General features: G+C 44.0%; 1 protein-coding gene across 1 annotated transcript; it reads right to left on the bottom strand.

The window, feature by feature from the left end:
- Nucleotides 1-303: 303 nt before the first annotated feature.
- FOXL3 (forkhead box L3) lies at nt 304-2,424 on the bottom strand. The gene is made up of 4 exons (XM_066561117.1): nt 2,338-2,424; nt 2,081-2,209; nt 1,219-1,387; nt 304-866 (listed from the first exon to the last, which is right to left on the bottom strand). Exons 2-4 carry the CDS (start codon nt 2,185-2,187, stop codon nt 384-386), a joined length of 759 nt encoding a protein of 252 aa, XP_066417214.1. The 5' UTR covers nt 2,188-2,209; nt 2,338-2,424; the 3' UTR covers nt 304-383.
- Nucleotides 2,425-20,804: the final 18,380 nt, after the last annotated feature.

Genomic DNA, 20,804 nt, shown 5'->3' with positions numbered 1-20,804 from the left:
TCCTAATTTCCACCACTGAAAGTGGGATCAAATTCACTTTGTCTTTAATAAAGCAGCGGATGATAAGCAAGTCTCTTCTCTGTCGGTTTCTGCTTGAGAAAGGAAATTCTTTGTGGTGCTGAATGATGTCCAAGACAGTTTAGAAAATAAAGCTAGAATTTCATAAATGTCAGCATGGTGAAGACCAATATTGGTAACAGCTATTTATGCTTTAATCTTAGCAAAGTTCCTTGGGTACAGACAGGGCATCAGCTGGTGTGGTGAGTCTGTAACCCTTTCTGAGCACAGCTTGGGAGGAAAACGAGGAGGCAGGCGGCTGATTTTCAGTGACATGAGGCTGCTGAACACACTGACTCAGACTTTGTTACCACCAATAAATAACATCACATTGTCCAGAACTGGAGATTAATATGCGGGGCCTCCAGGAGGTGATATTTATTTTCTTGCATGTTATACTGAGACCTCAGGACAGGCAAAGGGTCAGGGGCTGAAAGGATGTAATCGATGCTGAATTTGATTTCAGAATCCGATTTTGCTAAGGAGGAACTGCTCAGGCTCTGCCTGCTGGTCACGCTGTTTGGAGCAAACCCACAAGGCTCCAGAAGTTTTGGACCTGGTTCAATTCTTTCATGTTTACTTTCAGAAGAGGAAATGTTGCTCAAAGCAGAGTCCACAGAAGAGATACTGGGGGATGAAGGACTTTTCACTCTGCTAGGTCTCTGCTCCTTGTGCTCCTTTTTCACGTTCCTCCTCCTCCGTCTTCTCCTGTAATTCCCGTTTTCAAAGAGATCCAGCATGGATTCGCATCCTGCTGCAAAGCTCCAATAGTTTCCTTTCCCCTTCTCATTCCCTTCTGTTCTGGGAACCTGTATTTATTTAAAGGCAGTTCAGTGTTTGTATGTGTTACAGATGCTGCTGTTTAGCATCTGCATTCATTTACATTTAAGAATGGTGTAAACACATATGACAAGACTTTTAAGCCTATTCTCTGTCATTATATGAGTAAGATGTAAGCCCCATCCTCTTCAATTTGTTATCTATTAGCATACATCAGACAAGGATATAGTCCTTATCTCTCTAATTGACAACTCAGAGAGATTTTAAGTGATTTGCAGCTCAGCTGTTTGTTTCCCTTCTTTCCTAGTGATGAGATTATTGCTGCCTATATTTTTTTAGCCATGCACAGTGTGTATGTAAATACACAGTAACTGATCTTACCTTCACAAAACAACTGTTAAGCGATAAGTTATGTCGGATGGAGTTCTGCCAGGCTCTTTGATTTGATCTGTAGTAAGGAAATTTCTTCATTATAAAGTCATAAATGCCAGAGAGGGTGACTTTATTTGAAGGGCTTTGCTGGATGGCCATTGCAATTAAGGCAATGTAGCTGGAAAAAGGAAAACTTGCTGTTACACCATCGCCCTACTCACAGACTCAGTTTTTAGGACCACATGGGTACATGTGTGCCTATATCCTGCTTCCAAAATTCCCCTGGTGGATCTGTGCCCTGACTTGAGGTGTCCCGGGGAGAAGTCCTGAGTGTGGTCACTGCCTGTCCTCCACGAGCCCCAGGTGACACAGCGGGGTCAGTGCCAGGCACCCCGTGCAGAGGACAGGATCACACACCTCTCCAACTCCCTCTGAAAAGTTTTTCTGAGCAGGAAGGCTGCAGTGAGGCAGAGCAGGCTCAGAGTCACTGTCACAGGAGACCAACCCTGCTCATGGAAAGGACCTTGGGTGTCCCTGTGAACACCTACACTGCGCCTCTCCCCACCACACTGGGGTTTTCTGCATCCAATTCATCCCTTGCCACACTGAAACATTTCATTCCCTTCTCCCAGGGGTCCTGGAGGTTGGAGACTGTCTGAGATCTGGAAGCTTAAGGGCATGCCAGAGTTGCTGTGACCCTCATGGGAGGAAACAAATCATGAACACTTCACACACAGAAAGGGGGGAAGCCTGCCCACTGCAGTGCCTGCAGCAGGGCCAGACCCGTCGCGCACACCTGGCCCCATGATCCCACCAGCCCAGAGCTCAGAAACCTCACAGAGACAGGGGGACTTGGAAAACTTCATCTTACCTGTACGCTGGTCTGGTGAATTTTTTCTCTTCGTCAGAACTACAGGTAGGATAATCATCCCCATCATAATTGAAGCAGTTGTAGGGGTACTGCGTGTTGTCAAACATCGTCCTGCTCCTTGCTCAGCTCCTGTGGAGTGAGAGAGATGGAGTGATGTTTCTCAGAGCTTGGACTCCCTCCTCCCTTCTTCCCTCCCCTCTGTCTGTCTCATTCCCTCTCTCCCCCCTCCTCACACTCCCTCTCCTCCGTGCACACACACTCTCTCTCCGTGATGGGGTGGGGATTGTTTTTGCAATTCTCGCGTCCCAGCCAGCCCGTCTGTCCGGATATTATTTTTTGGGGGGGTGTTGTTATTGCTGTCCTTGCTGTTTCCCCCAGCAGGGTGGCATGGCAGGCTGCTGGAGGCTGCTGGGGCTGGGAATTGGGGTGAGCATCCAGACCAGGGGCTGTGCGGTGCCGGTAGCCGCGCTCCTCTCGCTGGGTGGTCCTGGCTGGAGAGGGGCCAGCGCTCCCCCAACACATCCACAACGTGACAAAGGCAACCAGCATGATGTTAATAAATCATGCTTCAAGGTCCCTGCTTGGAAATGAAACTTTGAGAACGGAGTGCAGCTCCCCACAGCCCCCGTGTGCTCCCCCTCTGGGTTTTTCTCTCCCCTTTCTTAATTATTTATTTTTAGAAAACCGACGTACAATAAACAGACGTTCCAGGCAGTAACGCACGCTTGTCCTGATCTGCAATCTATAATGCACTATAATAGACATAAATTATATTTCCATGACTAAAGGAAAATCTGTATGTTCAAAGAAAGTAGAACAGAGGGATGTGAGGGACTACTGTCAAGCAGGAAAGTAAAAGGAAAATAGCTGTAGGCAGGAGAGCTGCCTGTGTGGGCTTTGATCTGAAGGATGAATTAGACTAATAGCCCTGTGTGTTGGCATCCAATACTGTAACAATTTAATAGTTTTTCAATGCTTTGGAGTGTTTTCCAACAAGTGATGTAAACCAAAGGCATCACGCACCATTTCAGGGGGACTTAAAAGGTGTGTGCCACATGATAATTAAATTATTTGAAGACAGCTCTGTCCCAGGAAATAGCCCCAGGAGGAAATGGGTTTTGGAAAAGAGAAAGCAAATTGGTGTGCAGAGAGTTACCCTGGATGAAAATATAAAAGCAGAACAACTAGCAATGCAACTTTTGTTTTCTGTAGCATCTTTCATACAAAGTATGTCCCCGGAACCCTTTTGGAGTTAAAGGATACAATTAGAGGAAAATTCATCTGAGTGATAAAGAGTCCTTTAAAATGATGTTTTAGTGGCTCCTAGAGTTCTGACAAAGATGGACATAAGAAGGCTTTTTGTGTGGAAAATAACAAGACATTGTAGCAGAGCATAGGAGAATGGCATGAGAAAAACATAAAGATGAGGTGTTTTCTTGGCAATATTAAACCAGAGCAGATAGCCAAAATAAAAATTATCTCCACTCTAAAATACATCAATAGGCATATGCATGAGGCATCCACTGCAGAGGAGGTGTTAATTCAAAGGGTCAGCTACTGCTGCCTAAGGCATTAGCAGGGCTTTAATACTGAGTAAGATAGAGGAGATTCAGTGGAGGAAAATGAAATATATAATGTATGATCTTCATTCATACTCCGTCCAGCTGGACTAGAAGGTTTAAAGTAAGGAAGAAGCCAAGTCACAAATATGGGAAGATTCTCCCTCCCTAAAACCCATGATCCTTGACACAAGTAGATGTCCACTTTGATTTTTAGCAGTGGTTCTTCTCTTTGGAGGTGTTTTACCTCACTGAAATTCCAATAACATAGACTAAAGACTAAAAAAGATCTTGCTTCTGATTTACAGCAATTTCAAAAAGCAGAACTGAGTTGTTTGACTGCTTTTACCCAATCTCTAAGCATCTTTTTTTCAGGTATTTGTATTCTATTTATGAAAATTGGCTTAAGAAAAGTCAGACAGCACACTTTGACCAAAATCCTCACATATTTACTGAAAGCATTTAATAGGTGAAATTTTCTGTAATGGCAATCAGAGCAAATGACTGCAGTGTCATGTATGTAGTCATGTTAATTATTCCTGTATTTTCTTGCAGGGGTGAGTGTAACCCACTTGTCCATCTCTAGCACATCTGCAATGTGCATTGCAGCTCATGGCCACTGTATTCCTCACCCACTCCAGTGGGAAATACACTTGGATTAAACTTCCATCTCAGCAGTTGGTTTATGAGGCTAAATTGAGCAAAAGGAGTCAGATCTTGGGTTGGTGTCCCTGGGCATCACCTCAGGGGTGAGTGGGACCATGGGTGGGTGGTGCAGGGGCAGCTTGACAGGACACAGGAAACTCCTGCCACTGCCATTTGTGTCACACATCGTCTGGGGACAGACATTATCTCTTCCTGAGAGCTGGAGGATTTGGTTTCTGGCTCTGTAAATATCACTATGTTCACCTGCTGCAAATTCATGCAGGCCCTAAGAACACAAGCCATTTCTGAGTCCTACAAGATCAGAAACAAATTATATATGATCGCTCATAAACTTCTTCTGAAATCCAGATATGCAAAACTAGCAGAATATTTCTCAAGGTAATTTTTAAAGCCTGCATGCTTATATTTTATTCCCAAGTGAGAGTTTATGGTCCAATTATAATCCTTGAAAATAAAATTCATAAAGAGATGTTAACATGCTCTTGTATGTACCATGGTGGAGTGAGCAGGTGCCATGCTTATGGTGGCAGAACATGTTGTACAATAGTTTTTTTCCCAGCATCTGTGCAGCCATTACAGTTTAACTAAAGCAACTATAACTCACCCCTGTCATTATCATAAAAGCATAATTTTGCCAGGCTAGTGTTTTCTTATGCTGTATATTTTCAGAACACAAAGTTGTAAACCATTTGATTTGAGATAGTAAATAGGCAATAAAAATGCCGTGAAAGATTTGACTAATTTTTTTAAACATTGGTATTAAAAAGTTATTTGCAATTTTTGTAATTATGACAGAGATCATGAAAGTTGTACATGAAATTCAGACAAGTCATAAATCCAAACAGGGCTGAATTACTGCTCATTATGGGATAACAGAATAACAGGGAGCAGTGTTTGGGACTAAATGCTGCCATTCCATCTTCTTACTGGTGTAGACTGGTGTCTCCCAGCAGCACAACTTCTGCTGTTTCTCAGACTTGGTTGCAGTTTAGGACTTTATTCCAAACCTTTAAAATTTATCATATAATCATAGAATTATTTGGAATGGAGGGGACATTTTAAGATCATCTCATTCTACCCCCCTGCCATGGGCAGGGACACCTTCCACTGTCCCAGGTTGCTCGAAGCTCCATCCAGCCTGGCCTGGGACACTTCCAGGGATGGAGCAGCCACAGCTGCTCTGGGCACCCTGTGCCAGGGCCTCTCCACCCTCACAGGGAAGAATTTCTTTCTTCTATTCATCCTAAGTCTACTTTCTTTCAGTTTAAACCAGTGAAAACCAGTGGAGTCCTTCAGCAGGCTTTGAATCCCTCAACAACAACCTACACCAGCAGCAAACTGGTTTCTTTTTTGCACTTTTTAGTACAAGATCTGTCTCTCTGGTGAAGAAGAGAGTGGGGTTCTTGTGCAAGCAGGTTCTTGCGCACTTTTTCTTGCGGTTATTTTGATATGGGATGAGGAGAAGGAGATTTCTCCAAACTTGGATGGGTATTTGGCTCTCCCTATGAGAGATCTCACGGCATTCAAGTTGGTGACCCTTTTTCCTAGGAAAAGGCTGAGGCTTGCCTCACTGCCCACCTGAATTTCACCCTAATTTTCTCTCTGCTTCACCTACACCCATCAGCTGAATTCCCTTCCCTTCTGCATCTCCTTTGTGTTCACATGCAGGACTTCATGGAAATAAAATTTCCACCACAATTTGTGGTTTTCTGCTGGAGTTCAGTGAGAATTGTTTATATTTCCTAGCTAGGGGGTTATTTGGAAAAGCATTCCTCATCTGTATGCCTTCTAGCTGCAGCAGTGTAGAGCTCATGCATAAAACACAGCACGTGTTTCTACCAAAACAGGAACGTGGATAAGAAACCTTCAGTGAGAATCCATCACATCAGAGGTGGTAAATAAGTGAGCAACTACAGATGCTCAGACACATTATCCCTGCCCTAGCTGGATGAGGAGATTCACAAGGCACATGTGAAAATCCAGTTCTGGAGATTCTCAGTTGTGTTTTGGCAGTGAAAAATAAGAAAAGGAGGATTCCCAGGGTGAAAAGTCAGTTGTTCTACCTACTCTAGTGTTGTGACTCTTTTGCTGTCATGGATTCATGGCTTCATGACAGTGAAGGGAGAATGTGGAGAAGTCTCTAGCTTTTAGACACTTACTAAGTGAAATTCTGCAATTTTTTTAAACACATTTTCTACTTAAACCTAAATGTAATGGATTTAATATTTTAAAAGCTTTACAAATAATTGGAAAATAAATAAAGAAATAATCACTTTTGGTTTGACAAAATTGTTTGGGTTGACCCAAAAGGACAATTAAATTTTTTTATTCTGTCCTTGGGTTGCCCAGCCTTTTTGCTGGAGGGGTGTTGGTGGTTAAAAGGATGCATCCCTGCTTCTCTTTTTGAAATGGATACACAAGGCAGAGTTCAGAGTTTGTGTGCTTGTGATTTGGTATTCTTCTTCTTCTTAGCAGCACAAAATTAAATACCTCAGTCTGAGATTGCAGATAGAAACACACAGGAGGGGATGTGCAAGCTTGCACCAGAGACCTGCCAAGCAATCACAGAATGGTTTGGGTTGGAAAGGACTTAAAGCTCATCCCATTCCACCCCTGCCATGGGCAGGGACACCTTCCACCATCCCAGGCTGCTCCAAGCCCCATCCAGTCTGGTCTGGGACACTGCCGGGGATGGAGCAGCCTCAGCTTCTCTGGGCACCCTGTGCCAGGGCCTCACAGCCAAGAATTTCTTCTTAACATGTAGTCTATCCTATACATTAGTGGGATTTTTCCTGCCTCAGCCATGAAGGCCTCTGAAATCCTGATCCATGGGGCTTTTGGAGCCAAGAAGGAAGAGCTGCGGGGTTTGAAATGGGGGTGAGTTGAGAGGTGATGCCCATTCTTTGCCACACAGAGCACCCCTTGGCCTGGCACCACATTCATACCCCAGCTGAGTGTGAGCTTGTTTACCAGACATGTGGACACAGCCCTGGCACAGCTGCCTCACCTCCTCCTTCTCTGGCCATTGCTCATTCCAGCTGTCCAGAACCATTTGGCTAAAGGCCTCCCTTCATACATTGTTTGAATTCTGCACCAGACACAGCTAATAACTCGGGCCAGGAAACTTGTTCCAGATGTTAATTAACTCCCTCTGCATTAACTGGAATCACACAATTAAGGCCTGATTATTTATAAAACCATTTTGTCAGGAGAATTAGGAGAATTAGAAACATCCTGGCTCACACTTTCACACAAATGTCCATGTGCTGTTAAATTGTGGAAACTGGCATGAGTTGTCCCACACATTTATTTCCAGCCATCATAATTATTCCAGAGGAGAAGGGGCAAGAGTCAGCCAGGCATGGAGGAGCAGCACTGGAGCAAAGGAACAGATCCTCAGCTGAGCAAAGGTCTGCTGCTGTGGTACCAGCATCCCTCAGAGATTCCTGTCAGCTACCCCACAGGCAGGGTGTCTTTTCTAGGGCCATCAAGCTCAGTGATGTTCAGAGAAAATTGCAATATTTAGGTAGCTACTCAGGAGCTGAGGGCCAGAGCTGGGTCTGTGGTGCTTTGTCACCACAGACCACACATTCATTGGTTTAAAGGATTTTTCTGGGGGTCACACAAGCACTTGACAAATCCAAAACAGCAAATTTGAACTAATCCAAAGCTGTTCCTCCCATCTGCCTTGCACACATTTCAGACAATCTGGGAGTTTTCATTCTCTGATATGGACAAAATGGACAAATTCAGGGCAAACAAATGCAAGGAGCACAAGCTTTGCCCAGGCTGGCTGGACACACATGGTCCTGCAAGTGCAAAGGGAGTGAATGGCCCATGGTGATGCAGTGGATGGATGGGGAGGGGAATGGATGGATGGATGGATGGATGGATGGATGGATGGATGGATGGATGGATGGATGGATGGATGATTGATGGATGGATGGATGGATGGATGGATGGATGGATGGATGGATGGATGATGGATGGATGGATGGATGGATGGATGGATGGATGGATGGATGGATGGATGATGGATGGATGGATGGATGGATGGATGGATGGATGGATGGATGGATGGATGCATGCATGCATGGATGGGTGGATGGATGTGTGGATGGATGGATGGATGGATGGATGGATGGATGGATGGATGGATGGATGATGGATGGATGGATGGATATGGATGGATGGATGGATATGGATGGATGATGGATGGATGGATGGATGGATGGATATGGATGATGGATGGATGGATGATGGATGGATGGATGGATGGATGGATGGATGGATGGATGGATGGATGGATGGATGGATGGATGATGGATGGATGGATGGATGGATGGATGGATGGATGGATGGATGGATGGATGGATGGATGATGCAGTGGGTGGATAGGGAGGGGGCTCTGAGCAGCTGGAGCCCATGCACAGCAGTGTCTGCGTCTCCAGCCACCAGAGCTGGTCCCTGGGAGCAGCTGTGACCCTGCAGGGATGGTTTGAATCAAGGCTGAGTGGTCAGTTGGAGTCAAGGATCCCCTGATGGATCAGCCAAGGGAAGCTGAGCAGGGGATGGTCACTCACTGCCTCTTCCTGGACCCTGCTGACTCCTTCACTGCTACAAACCCTGCACCTCAGGGAGCAGGAGGGATAGGGAGAGGCAGCACTGTGTTTTGTTGATTTTATTTTCCTTTGAAAGTAGTAATTCATTCCAGTTCACTTACTCACAGGTCTCTCCCACACAGAGGTTTTCTGGGAGCTGCATGAGCAATCCCAAAACAATGCAGATCAAACTGGCAGGGGAAAAGCAACTGGCAACTGGCCCCTATGCAAGCACTGGTATTCCTTTAGGGGAAGAGGATGGCAGGCAGGAACACCACCTTCCTTCAGAACTGAGTGCAGGATTACCTCCCCTCAGGTTCTCAATGTACTGGTTTCTCTTCAGGTATAATCCCTTCAAATTTCTCCATAAAGTGCAACCTGTGGATGCACAAACCCCCAGGATAGTCCAGTTTTCCACAATCCCCACCTTTATAATAGGATCACATTTTGTGATCTGATTCCCAATCTTAATTACCAAGTGACAATAATATTTCACCATTACCAATGTGATTTCTTCTCTTGCGTAACTCAACCCTCCTCACTCACAATTCTGATTTGATGTATTTCACCCCATAAGTAAATTCAATTATCAAGGGTTTTCTTCATTCTGAAAAAATTAAAAACAGTTCATGTTTTGATAATACCAGTTAAACTATTCACCTTCCTTCCAGGATAAACACTTGATGGTTAATGTGTCAGGGACATGGGATTACATTTTCCTCAAAGCCAGACTTAAACTGCCTTCTCTTCCTCTGAATTAGAACTACCATTCACCATTCATCATTTATCATCCTACAAGTATTTGGTTTTCCACCACATGAAAGCCACTTGCAGCAGAGAACCAGAGCTAACATTGTATTCTGAGGTTACTGCTGATAGCTCCTTAAAGAGGTGTGAACTCCCTCCTTGCTTTTTTCCATCCTTTTCATCTTATGAGAGGCTTTCTGATGCACACAGCAGAATCAAGAGAAATAAGCTTTGATCTCTGCCACCTCAAGTGCATCCTCACCATCAGTAATTTCAGGTGAAAGTATTTGTAGAGTAATGCTAGTCCTCGGTGCTGCTGAATTTAACAAGGTTGGGAGATTTGTGTGTGCCTGATTGTGAAGTCATGGTTTATGTTTGAGCTGGTTAAGTGTAATAAAAAGACTCTACACATAAATATAAACCAGCTTTTTTTTCTGCTTCTTCTCATTAAGTTTTGACTTTTGATTATTTTTCTTCATCAGTTTTCAGTTTGAAATTTCTTTGGGATTTAAAACTGGCTGAAGCCAACTTGTAGCACTAGAAGTTTTTCATTTTCAGTGTTTTTTAGGCAGGTGAATTTAAGAAAATGAGACCTTCAAGAAGCCAAGTATTTTAATGGAAGCTCAGCTTCTTCCCATTAATCTGCTGTATGGTGCTTTTAGAAATATATAGGCAAGTTCTCAGTAAACCACACATCTTGATTAAGAGTAGATTTTGTTATTTGAGAGTCAAATCCTGTGTATTTTCTGACTAACCTCTTCTGCAGCAGCTCATTTGGCTGTGTGTAAGTGAAGGACTGGTTATTCACAAGCACATCTCTCTGTTAATGAGTATTTGTGAGAGTAGTTTATTTTGCTTTATTATCTTCCTTATTTTCCGAGTTGTTCCTCGATTCCTATGAATAATTCTCAGGAGTTCTGAACTTAGAAATTATGGTCCTAATTGTTGAGCTCTGGCTAGAATGCTTTTAGGGAAATAATAGAAGATGATTTATAGTATTTTGCTGCTGGTGTGAATTTCCAGGCAAACAGCAATTTATGAAACTTCAAGGATTCAGGGACTCTGTATTTGGCTGTGAATGATCCAAAACTAAAAAAAAAAAAATAAATCTGGGAAATCAGAGGGGAGCCAAGTCAGCACTTTTTAGGAATATCTTGTGGAAGATATTCCTAAATTCAACATCTTCTCTTCTCACCTGCTCCAACAGCAGTGAGTGGCCTCCAAAGAAAGCCCAACATCTCTTCCTACAGCTGCAACCCAGCTCTGTGGTGAAATTGCCATTTTATGAGGTATTTTACAGCATGAAGCTCCACCAGCAGCAGAGCTATTTTGTGCCCCTTCTGCTGCCCCCAGTCTGCAGCCACCACTCCAAGGGCACCCAAACAGCCCAAAGCTGCACTTGGCACACAGAGCCCCAGAGGGCCTGGGTGAATTGACACCATGGCAGCTGCTGGGTGAATGGGAGCAGAGCAGGAGGGGCTGTGTGGGTGGTGGCAAAGGCAGTCACCAGGAAACAACAAGGAATGTGTCTATATTTAATTGCAGATCCTGCTGTTAATGATACTCTGAAGGAGAAACTTTGGGGTTACCATTTGTAGGCTGCTCCTCAGCAGGGTGATCAGTGGGTGGAGGTGAGATATGGATTATTGCCATCATAATTTCAACCATATTTTCCATTTCATCCATATTTTCCAACCATTATTTCAACCATATGTTCTTTTTTGGTTTTGGTTGTTTTTTTGGTTGGGTTTTTTTTTTTCCTTGGGGTTTTTTTTGTTTGTTTTTGTTTTTTGTTTTTGTTCAATACCAGTCAATTTGGAAAATAAAAAGATAGCCAAAAAGGATTTTAAATGCTCAGATCCTAATGGAGAATGTAATGACTCTCCAAATCATGCATTGCCACTGCCCAGCACCCTGCATGGTTGAAAGGAAGCAATGGTACAAGACAGTCCTGGTTATTTCCCTTCATCTCTCTAGTTTTATTCCACCCAAGAAACACTGCCCATGCTGAAATGATAAGCAGTGATCTGCAGGACAAGTGACTCCACTCTGCAAGCTGCCTTTCCCACCAGTGTCCAACAGCAGAGCTCTTTGGTGACTTACCTGGGCTTGGTGGCTCTTTGTGATTTCCTCAGGGAGTTTGGGAAAGGCCTGAAGCAGCCCCTCTGCTGCCTGAGATGGGCTCTGGGCTGCTAAAGGCCATTTATGCTGTGGCAGCAGCCTACAAACAGAAAAAAACTTGAAAATTGCTCAAATGCACGGGTGCTGACAAAGGACACCGGGGTGGGAAAAGGGTTTCTAGGAAGCAGGATGCAAAGAAGGCAAATTTTCACTTAAAATAAGCAGAGAATTCTATTCTGGCATGTGCTGCAGAGAGATCTGCTGGTGGTGCATCACTCTGCCCTGGTGGTTGAGAAAACTGGAGCATGGGAGTTTTAGGGGTCATAAAATGTACTTTGAGCTATTCTGCACTAACTGAGCTTGGGAGGGAACACATCTTTTTGGTTCATTTTATCCCATAAGTAAAAATCAGGCACCAGGATGAGGAAATTGTAGAAAGGGTATCTGAATGATGAACTCTCATTTGCATTTTGAAATAGAACTCAGTAGAAATCTTGGATCCTAAAACCCTCTAAATTTGGAGCATTCAGAATTCATCTCAGTTTTTTGTGGTTAATGGCCTACATATCTCTATCTTTTGTGGGTAAAGCATCTTCTAGGAAAAAATAAAAGGCATTGCAGCTTTTTATGTTTGTTTGGTACAGGGCTGAACATCACTGAGCAGAGAGCCAGAAATGTATTTAGAGTAATTTCCCTGGAATATGAGTGGGAATAGACATGTTCTTAATTAACTCCTGGAGTTTAGAAGATTGTTTCCCAAGGTTATTTTTGGTTGCTGAAGTCTGGATCTGAAGCTTGTTGCCTGGCTCCAACCCCAATGCATTCATATCTGATTTGGGCAGTTTAGAACTTAATCTTTATTTGGAAGAAAAGAAGAGCAACCATTCCCCAGTTTGAAGGGGTGTCCCCAGTTTTCCTTAGGACAGTGTAAAGCTGTTTGAGCCATCTGAATCTTACAAACCTCTCCATCTTGCAGCAATCTGAGTCCTACAAACATCTCTCCTGCAGCTTGTCAGTGTATTTTGCTGCCAGATGGGAATCCTCTGAATTTCCTGGGGGTGTCTAAGGGAAGGACAACACCTTTGGGGAAGAGCACTCAGATGAATAGATTCCTCATCCTGTTCCCCTACTCTGGCATCAGCTCCCCCCTGTTGTGGGGCTCACATGGCACAAGCTGTGCCATGGTGGGAGAGGAGATGGGAGGGGAAGTGGGGATGTGCTGGAATGGGAATGCTGCTCCATTAGTAGCACCTGATTATCCATTTGGGGGTTATTGAACACAACTCAAAGGGGCTGAACTGATGTAAATGCTCAGTATTCAGAAGAAATAACTAATGTGTCCATTCTGAGGAAGCTAATCCAGTGGAGGCAATGAAATCATCCTAAAAACCTGCATTGCATGAGGTCATCAGAAGCAATTTGGTTTCAAGTTGTGACATCAAATTGCATTCAGGAACTGGCAAAAATGGGAATTGCATGAAGACATGGTCTATTTGCATCAGGAAGTTTCTTGCCTCAATCTCTAAGCTTATTTCAAACAGTTCTAGCAGCAGTTGAGACTGTTATTGAATTAATATTATTGATGATTTCTTTATTAGCTGATGGGAAAGCTGAATTTGGACACATCACTTACTGGCTGTCTGGGACATCACACTGACCCACACTGACCTGCATTTTGGAGGCAGAGATTGGTGGATTTGCCAAGCTTTGCTGCTTCCTGGACATGCAATGTCTTTCTTGTCATGAGGGGCCCCAAGCTCAATCCAGGCTTTGAGGTGTGGCCTCACCAGGGCCCAGCACAGAGGGACAATCCCTGCCCTGGTCCTGCTGGCCAAACTATTGACCCAGGCCAGGTGCCATTGGCCTTCTTGGCCACCTGGATACGCCTGCTCGTGTTCATTCACTGTGGGCCAGGTCCTCTCTCACTGGGCAGCTTTCCAAGCACTCTGCCCCAGTCCTGCAGCACTGCAGAGGTTGTCATGACCCAAATGCAGGACCCGGTGCTGAGCCACGGCTGTAGGTGTTAATAACCTGATAATAAACTGATTAATGGTTTGATCTATCAGACGTCACAGTGCAAAGCAGGAAATATTTCCCTTGCCAAATAAGAGGTCACTACCAAGCTTAATGTGAATTTAATAAGAGCACACACACAGCTGCTGGCTCCAGGTGGTGGCCACAGGTCAGGGCCATGTCCTGTGCTCACCTTGACAGCAATTCACACAAAGACAGGAAAGTCTTTTCAGCAACCTGTGTTCCTGCAGAGCTGCCCTGATGATAGCAGGGATATGGGAGTATTTTCTGTGCAGTGGGACAGAGCGATGTCTCCATCACTGGTACCCTCCTGAGCTGGGTGATGCTGCTGCTGCTGCCCTCTAGATGGTGCAGTCCGATAAAAAATTTGAGAGAAGACAATAATTTGCTTCGACTTTTCTTTTTTTTGTCTTCTCCCTTTTTTTCTTTTATTTTTATTTTTTTTTTTTTGGGGGGGGGGAGGAGAGATTTTTTTAATTGCATTTACAGGAGGGCATATTGCTAATAGCTGAAAACTGGAACACTGCACTGCTGGTAATTCCCTTAAGTGCAGGAGTGGGAGCCTGATCCACCTGGTTTATGCATATTTTGTAAAACCTGGTACATTATACTGTATTGTGCCTTGACACATTTTGCACTTTAAGTTTCTACCTATACTATTCTATATGATTTTTTTTTTCCTTTTAACCAGGATTCTATGTAAGGAAATGCAATGCGTTTTAGAGGTCAGACTGGGAAATAATCACAGACCCGAGTACAAAACCTGGTTTGATTGTTTGGGTATTTCTATCTTGGAAGCACAGGTTGCTGACTGCAAAATTTTAGTGAGCAAAGCCAGTAGTGTATATGTTGTTCTGCAAAGGAGATATTTCACTAAGCTGATCACTGTCAAGTGGAACTGATGGAAAAACCAAAAGAAAAGGAAAGAAAAATGGGAATAGGAATATGCCAATTCTTAAAATGCAAAATCTTCACCTAAGAGAGAAAACAGCAATTTGAGGTGAAAGCCTGCTTTTGATCCTCTGATGAAATACATTCACCAGCTGGAGTGAAAAAAGCAATCTACACCACATGGGAAGATGTGTGTGCAGGGATGGGCAGCAGCCAGCTCAGACTGGATGCCATTTGGTACAGAAAATGAATGAGGTGGAGATACAGATCCAAAAATCCAGAGCAGGAAGGGTTAAGAAAAACAAAAAAGATATTTTTTTGCAAGACAAAACATATCCTAGCAACACCACTGGCCTAATATTAGGTGGAGATACTGATGCTGATGCAGCCATGAGAAAGGGAGAGGTATCCAGAAGATACTTTCTGTATTTGGAAAGCCACTCTCTTCTCACACAGCCTTGGCTGTTACCTCCTGGTCCACCCAGCTAGGAAACATTGGGCATCATCTGCTAGAGGGAAAATCAGATTTAATTATTCTCACCACTAAGCATCTCAGAGGAAGTGGCCAAGGAAAACTCTGGCCCATGAGAAATCATTTTTGGGTAGCTTGAACAGAGTAAAGTCCAGAACTACAAGGATGCTGCTGCTCCACCAGCATTAGAACCAGGCCAGCCATTCCTGCTCGTGGGACTTTTTGTCATCCCAGAAGTGAAGAGTGAATCCTATGAAGATAAAATGCATGGACAGGACTATCATTATTGCAAATCAATTAGAAAACAAATTTTCTAGATAAGGCCTAGATTTACAAAGTTGGTAGTTTCCCAGGTGGGATCTGACTGGAGAGGAGGCAGACAGGAGGAGGTTTGGTTTTGGTGACTGTGCTGGGACTGTTCATGCATGGAGGGGTTTGGGAGGGCTGACAGGAGCTCAGCAGAGACTGGCACTGCCAAACTGGAAAAGCTGAGCTGAAAGGAAAGCTGCAAGGGGATGTGACTGCAGGATCTGTGTAACGTGGTGAGAAGGGGACAGCACAGCAGTGACACATTCAGGCTGGAGAGGAGGCACTGGGGTGGAATGGAGAGCAGTAGGAGAATGGCCAAGGGAGCAAATCATCACTTTGTCATTTCCTTGTGGTTTCAAACCAACTGGAGCTGCCTTTCAGGTAACTGCTGTGGTCATATAATTATGGGGTCAGTCTGGGGATACTGAGTGAAATGCTGACAGAAGGAAGATCAGGTTTAGATCTGGACTGAGGTCTCTTCCTGGCCTTTAACTCTGGAGCTGTGAAAATCATTCTGAAGAAAGATTGATAAAGACAGTGCATGAGAGCAAAGGAAAAGCTGGAAGTTTTCTTCTGCCCCTTGTTCTTGTAATTTGAATTTACTTATTTCTTATCTCAAGCTTGTGCATGTCCACACCAGCGACCATCCTGCCCAGCAACAAGTCAAAACAGAAAACTGAAAATTTGTCTCAATTAATTTTTGTGGGTTTTAAATTTTTTAATTTTGAAATCTTTACTTTTTCTTCTCAGTTTGCAATTGCTATTTCCAATGAATTCTCCCTCTCCTGCCCTTTTGGAGTGACCTTTGCTCAGACTTTGCCTCTTCTCCAGGCTGCAAGGGGGACAGCAGGACTGGAGCAGCTGTGGCTCCATCAGAACAGGGAATGTGGTGGCAAAGAATGTGGCTGTTTTCTGCAATAGAATGTGAGCTCCAGCCCAGTGGGTTTTTAAAAGCGTTATCAGAAGTGAAAGGCTACATTTAAAAATGTATAAGCAGGAACTTTCAGCACTGCATGCCTTCATTCATAATTCACCAGTGCTCGTTTCTAAAGAAGATATGATATTTTTACAAGGTAAATGTACTTTAAAACCTTTCTTTACTTTGCAGTGAATGTGCAATTAAGTGAACTTACTGAGAAGGAGAGGGAAGCAAGGTTTAGAACAGAGTTGTCCCGATAGCCATGAAATTATTGTAATTTTCATGTAATTCAGCTTTGATTGGGAAATGTTGCTGCATTCCTGTTCATAGTAATGCCATGTTTGGGGCTGGTGAAACATCTTTTCTGACAAGATCTCCAAATTTGTGGCTGGTGACTGTTATTACCTGCACCTTTATGCCCAAAGATCTGTGGTGGGGAGGACACAATTTTGAAGTCACATCTCCCTGACATGCCCAACCCCACATTTCTGAAACCATTTCAGCAGCCTGGTCTGGCCTGGAAGTTGCACCAGCAATGCCCCAACACCCAAAGCAGCTCCCAGGACCTGTTGGTATCTGTAGTGCTTGCACAGAGCTGAGCTGGGGGAAGGATTGAAATATTTACTCTGACAAGAGATGCCAACTGTTCCAGTGTCCACAGTAATTATGGGGGACAAAGCACTTTCCAAGCACCTTGCCTGCACCTTTTCTACAGGCACAGCGTGAGCTGCAGCCGTTAATCAGACAAAGCTGCTGGAGATAGCTGCTAATTAAGAGCAGCAGTGGCTCCCTGAAGTTCCCTCCCTCCTTCCATAGGCATCATTTGTTCTTTGTGCTGGTGACCAGGAGCAGGTGGTGGTTGGACTCCTCTGCTGAGCAGGGTTTGGAGGAGGGACAGCGTTCATGTAAAATACAGCCCATGTGTGTGTGTGTGTCCACAGCCACACCACAGAGCGAGCCCTGGGCATCCCTATTCCAGTTCTGCAGGAAGAGGGAAGAGGGTGAGGCTGATAGGAAGCAATTGGAGAATTTCCATGGACATCTGACTTTGAATGTCCAAATGGGTGGCCACCAGCATGAAAAGTGTTTGCAGCTGGTGTTGGAAAACTCAGTGAGGCTGTGTTGAAATGCCCATTACATCAACGTAAGGAGGATATGTTTTTTGCACTAATAATCCTCTTAAAGCCAGAAAGCCACTGGTGGGGAAAAGTGCTGCTCAGCAGCAGAGCCCCTGAGCAGGACTTGCTGAGTTGACACAAAGAAATGAAGAAAAAACTCCAATCACAAGTCTGTCTGGATAAATTAGGTGGAAAATTCATGGAAAACACTGAAGTTCCAGCACAGTGAAACCAGAGTTAAAGGAATCAGCCAAGCTCTATGTCCCAGATGTGCCACACCACACTCAGCAATCTCCAGACAAGGTCACTTTTACCTCAAACACTGTGGAACAGCACCTGCTGCTTTATTTTCTAGCCAAACCCAGCATTTGCACCCTCACTCCCATTTTCTCCTCATGGATCCATTGTCCCCTATCACGTTCAGATAAAAAGGGCCCTATTAAAAACCACGTTAAGCCAGGATTAACAACAAGAAACTTTTGGTGTGACACACCCCTCTTGGGCACTCTTGCCCTTCTCTTTGGGGCTGGCCTGGGTGGGTGACAAGAGGCATCAGCGGTTTGGGCCCCTCCAGATGTGCAAGGTGGGACAGGGACAATCCCCTTCTTGCCTCTGCAAGGGTGTGGGGAACTACCCAAGAGAACTCTTTGTTCCTGTTGGAACTCAGGACACGGCTCTGGCTGTCCTGGATTGCCTGAACCCCTGCCAGGGGCTCAGAGACCTTGGCACAGAGCCCAAGATGCCTGTGATTTTGATTATGACCCATGTAAAAAATTACTAACCTTATATGAGGATCTGCAAGCCATGACGGTCTAAGCAGAATAATAGTTAGTCTGTCCTGGGGTGAAAAATAGATTTTTGGGGAGTTTTAGAATGGGGATTGAGGAGGCAAGATGGAGGAATCTGGGTGTGTCCAGCCTTTCTCCTTCTTCTTCTTGGCTTCTATCCTCTGCTGCGATGGTGGCACTTTTGGATTGGTTTAGAGTAGAAGCTCACTGTCTAACATAGGTGATGGGTATTGGGAAGTTACTATAAATATTGTACACGTAGTTTTTAGTATAAAAAGATAACACCAGTGTGCCTCTGTCTGACCCACTGAATGGACCTTGGCAGGCCAGAGAAAGAATTTTATAGATAAAAAACAATAAACAACCTTGAGAACAAGAACTGAAGAGCTCTGACTCCTTCTTCAACAGCTGGGCTGGGAAAAGAGAATTTCTGACGCATCCCGGGGTCACTCTGAGCAGCAGAAGTCCCAAGATGTTCCTGCTTGGTTTTGTCCCTGCTTGCTTTTGTCCCTAACTCCATTTTATTATTCAAAGGCAAGACTTTCCAGGGAAAATGTAGGGGAAAAGTCTCTGTTCCTAACAAGGCCATTTGGGGACAGTCTCTGTCTAAGCTTGTTCCCATGTAACCCTCAACTGGGTCTGGCTTTTTTTCCATCACTGCTCTGTTCTTCATCCTTTAAGAGTTTTCTAGGACTTAGGGATGAAAGCCTGCCTCCTTCCCTCAAAGGATCAAATCATTAGGCCTGTTTTCCAACTTGATTGATGTTTATATCTATTAATTGTTTTCCCTCTCATTTTCTGATTTCCTACTGATATCACAGAAAACCCTGAAGAAAACAATCTTTGATGGAGAATAACATATTTCAGAAGACAACTTCCCACCTCCAGTGTTTGTGGGTAATTAGAAGATTGAATATAAATGGCTTGTGAAGCTGTTTATTAACATATTTTTCTTACCTAAAACAGTCCATTCCCCTGTGCCTTTTGGACATCCCAGGATCTTTCCCATGCCAAAGGCAAAGGCCACTCCATCTCTGCCTGTTGTCCATGTTCTGCCAGCTGAAATATGATAAAAATATCATATTTTTAGCATCTACTATGAAGTGACTTCTGGTGTTTGCATGCTGCTCTATCTTCCATGTGCATTAGCAAGTGGGACCAGGCTCCCACACCCTCCCCAAGGGATACAGATTCTGCCAGGCTCCAGAGGTGGACAAATGGAGGTGAAAAAACCCAGTGACACCATGAGACCACAGGGGCAGTCGAGATGAACTCTGGAAATGGAGATTTTCCTCTCCAGTAACCTTTGGCTCCAGATGAAGGGATGCATTAATGATGGGACGTGACCTTGTCTAAGTAAGGTTAAGATTTTCAACTTTGAACAAAGACCAAGCTGGGAATTCAATGGAAAAATCTTTTGAGTCATAGTATATGGCAAATTCATATTCAGAACAGATGGTATTTTCTAAAAGTAGTTGTTTACTCCTAGAATTACTCTTCTTCCTTCCTGTGGCATTTTTTTCCCTCATTCTGTGGTTCTTCTGCCCACAAACTTGTCTTTTTCAGTAAATTTCTAGTGACAATTTTAACGATCTCCTAAAAAAAACCCAGCTATAAAAAACCTCTCTCCCTGTCCATGTCTTCTTACCTTCATGACCCTCTGGGGCAATATCCTGCCCTAATTATGGATTAAAGTACAATATTTAGCTATTTTGGAAAATGTCTTTTGTCTTCATACAGGAGGTCTAATTAGAAGTTAAGTTCATCTTGCTTTTTGTCCAGCTAAATGCCACACTCTATTTGTGTTGCTTCTGCTGGTCCTAGCTAATTAAGGAAATAAAGAATAGATTGCAAAAAAAAACCACAAAAACCCAAAAACAAACCTGTCTTGGTTTAGTTTCTTTTAGAAAACTGATTTCAGCTGCACTTTTGTCTTCTCCTTTCACCCTTTAGAGAAGGAGAGCAGACTGTTTCAGTCTTGATCTCTCCCCTCTGACAAATCCCCTCTGATTTGTGCCCAGGTCCAAATCAAGACAGAGCAGGACTTGGCCCAGCAGCCCCATCAGGAACAAACACAGGGCCCAGGCACCTTATGGAGCAGAACTAAATGAAATACCCAATTAATGCCCCAATTAAATACCTTGAAGTTGCAGCCTGTGTCAGCCTCATGGTCCTGTGGCAGGGCTGGGCTCTTGGATTTCCCAGGCACAGTCTTGAACGTTAGATTTTCTGTTATTTAAGTAATATTTTCTTTCAGTTTGGAAGGCAGTGGCTTTCCACTGGCACCATACTCATTAGAAGGTCTCTAAGTCCACAGCAGTATTCAGAAGTGTTGCTCATTAAACCTTGGAAAGCAGACAACCTTCCTCTTGTGTGATGGTGAGGATTAAATATCTTATAAAAGTCTTCTTTGTAGAAATAAAAATAGTCCCAGAAGCACAGTTTGGGTTTTTTTTTCCCTTCCTATTCCACACAGGGTTCTCTGTTAACAATTGCAGC

Source organism: Molothrus aeneus, chromosome 16, assembly GCF_037042795.1.
Source record: "Molothrus aeneus isolate 106 chromosome 16, BPBGC_Maene_1.0, whole genome shotgun sequence".
In the NCBI taxonomy this organism is placed as follows: Eukaryota; Metazoa; Chordata; class Aves; order Passeriformes; family Icteridae; genus Molothrus; species Molothrus aeneus.
Note: the sequence above shows the minus strand (reverse complement) of the source record. Positions and strands in the feature narration are given on the sequence as shown.

Coding starts and splice junctions, on each gene's coding strand:
- FOXL3 (XM_066561117.1), bottom strand. CDS start 2,187: ATGTTTGACAACACGCAGTACCCCTACAACTGCTTCAATTATGATGGG. Junction 1,388..2,080: donor TTCACCAGACCAGCGTACAG/GTAAGATGAAGT, acceptor TCCTTTTTCCAG/CTACATTGCCTTAATTGCAA. Junction 867..1,218: donor TTAACAGTTGTTTTGTGAAG/GTAAGATCAGTT, acceptor AAATAAATACAG/GTTCCCAGAACAGAAGGGAA.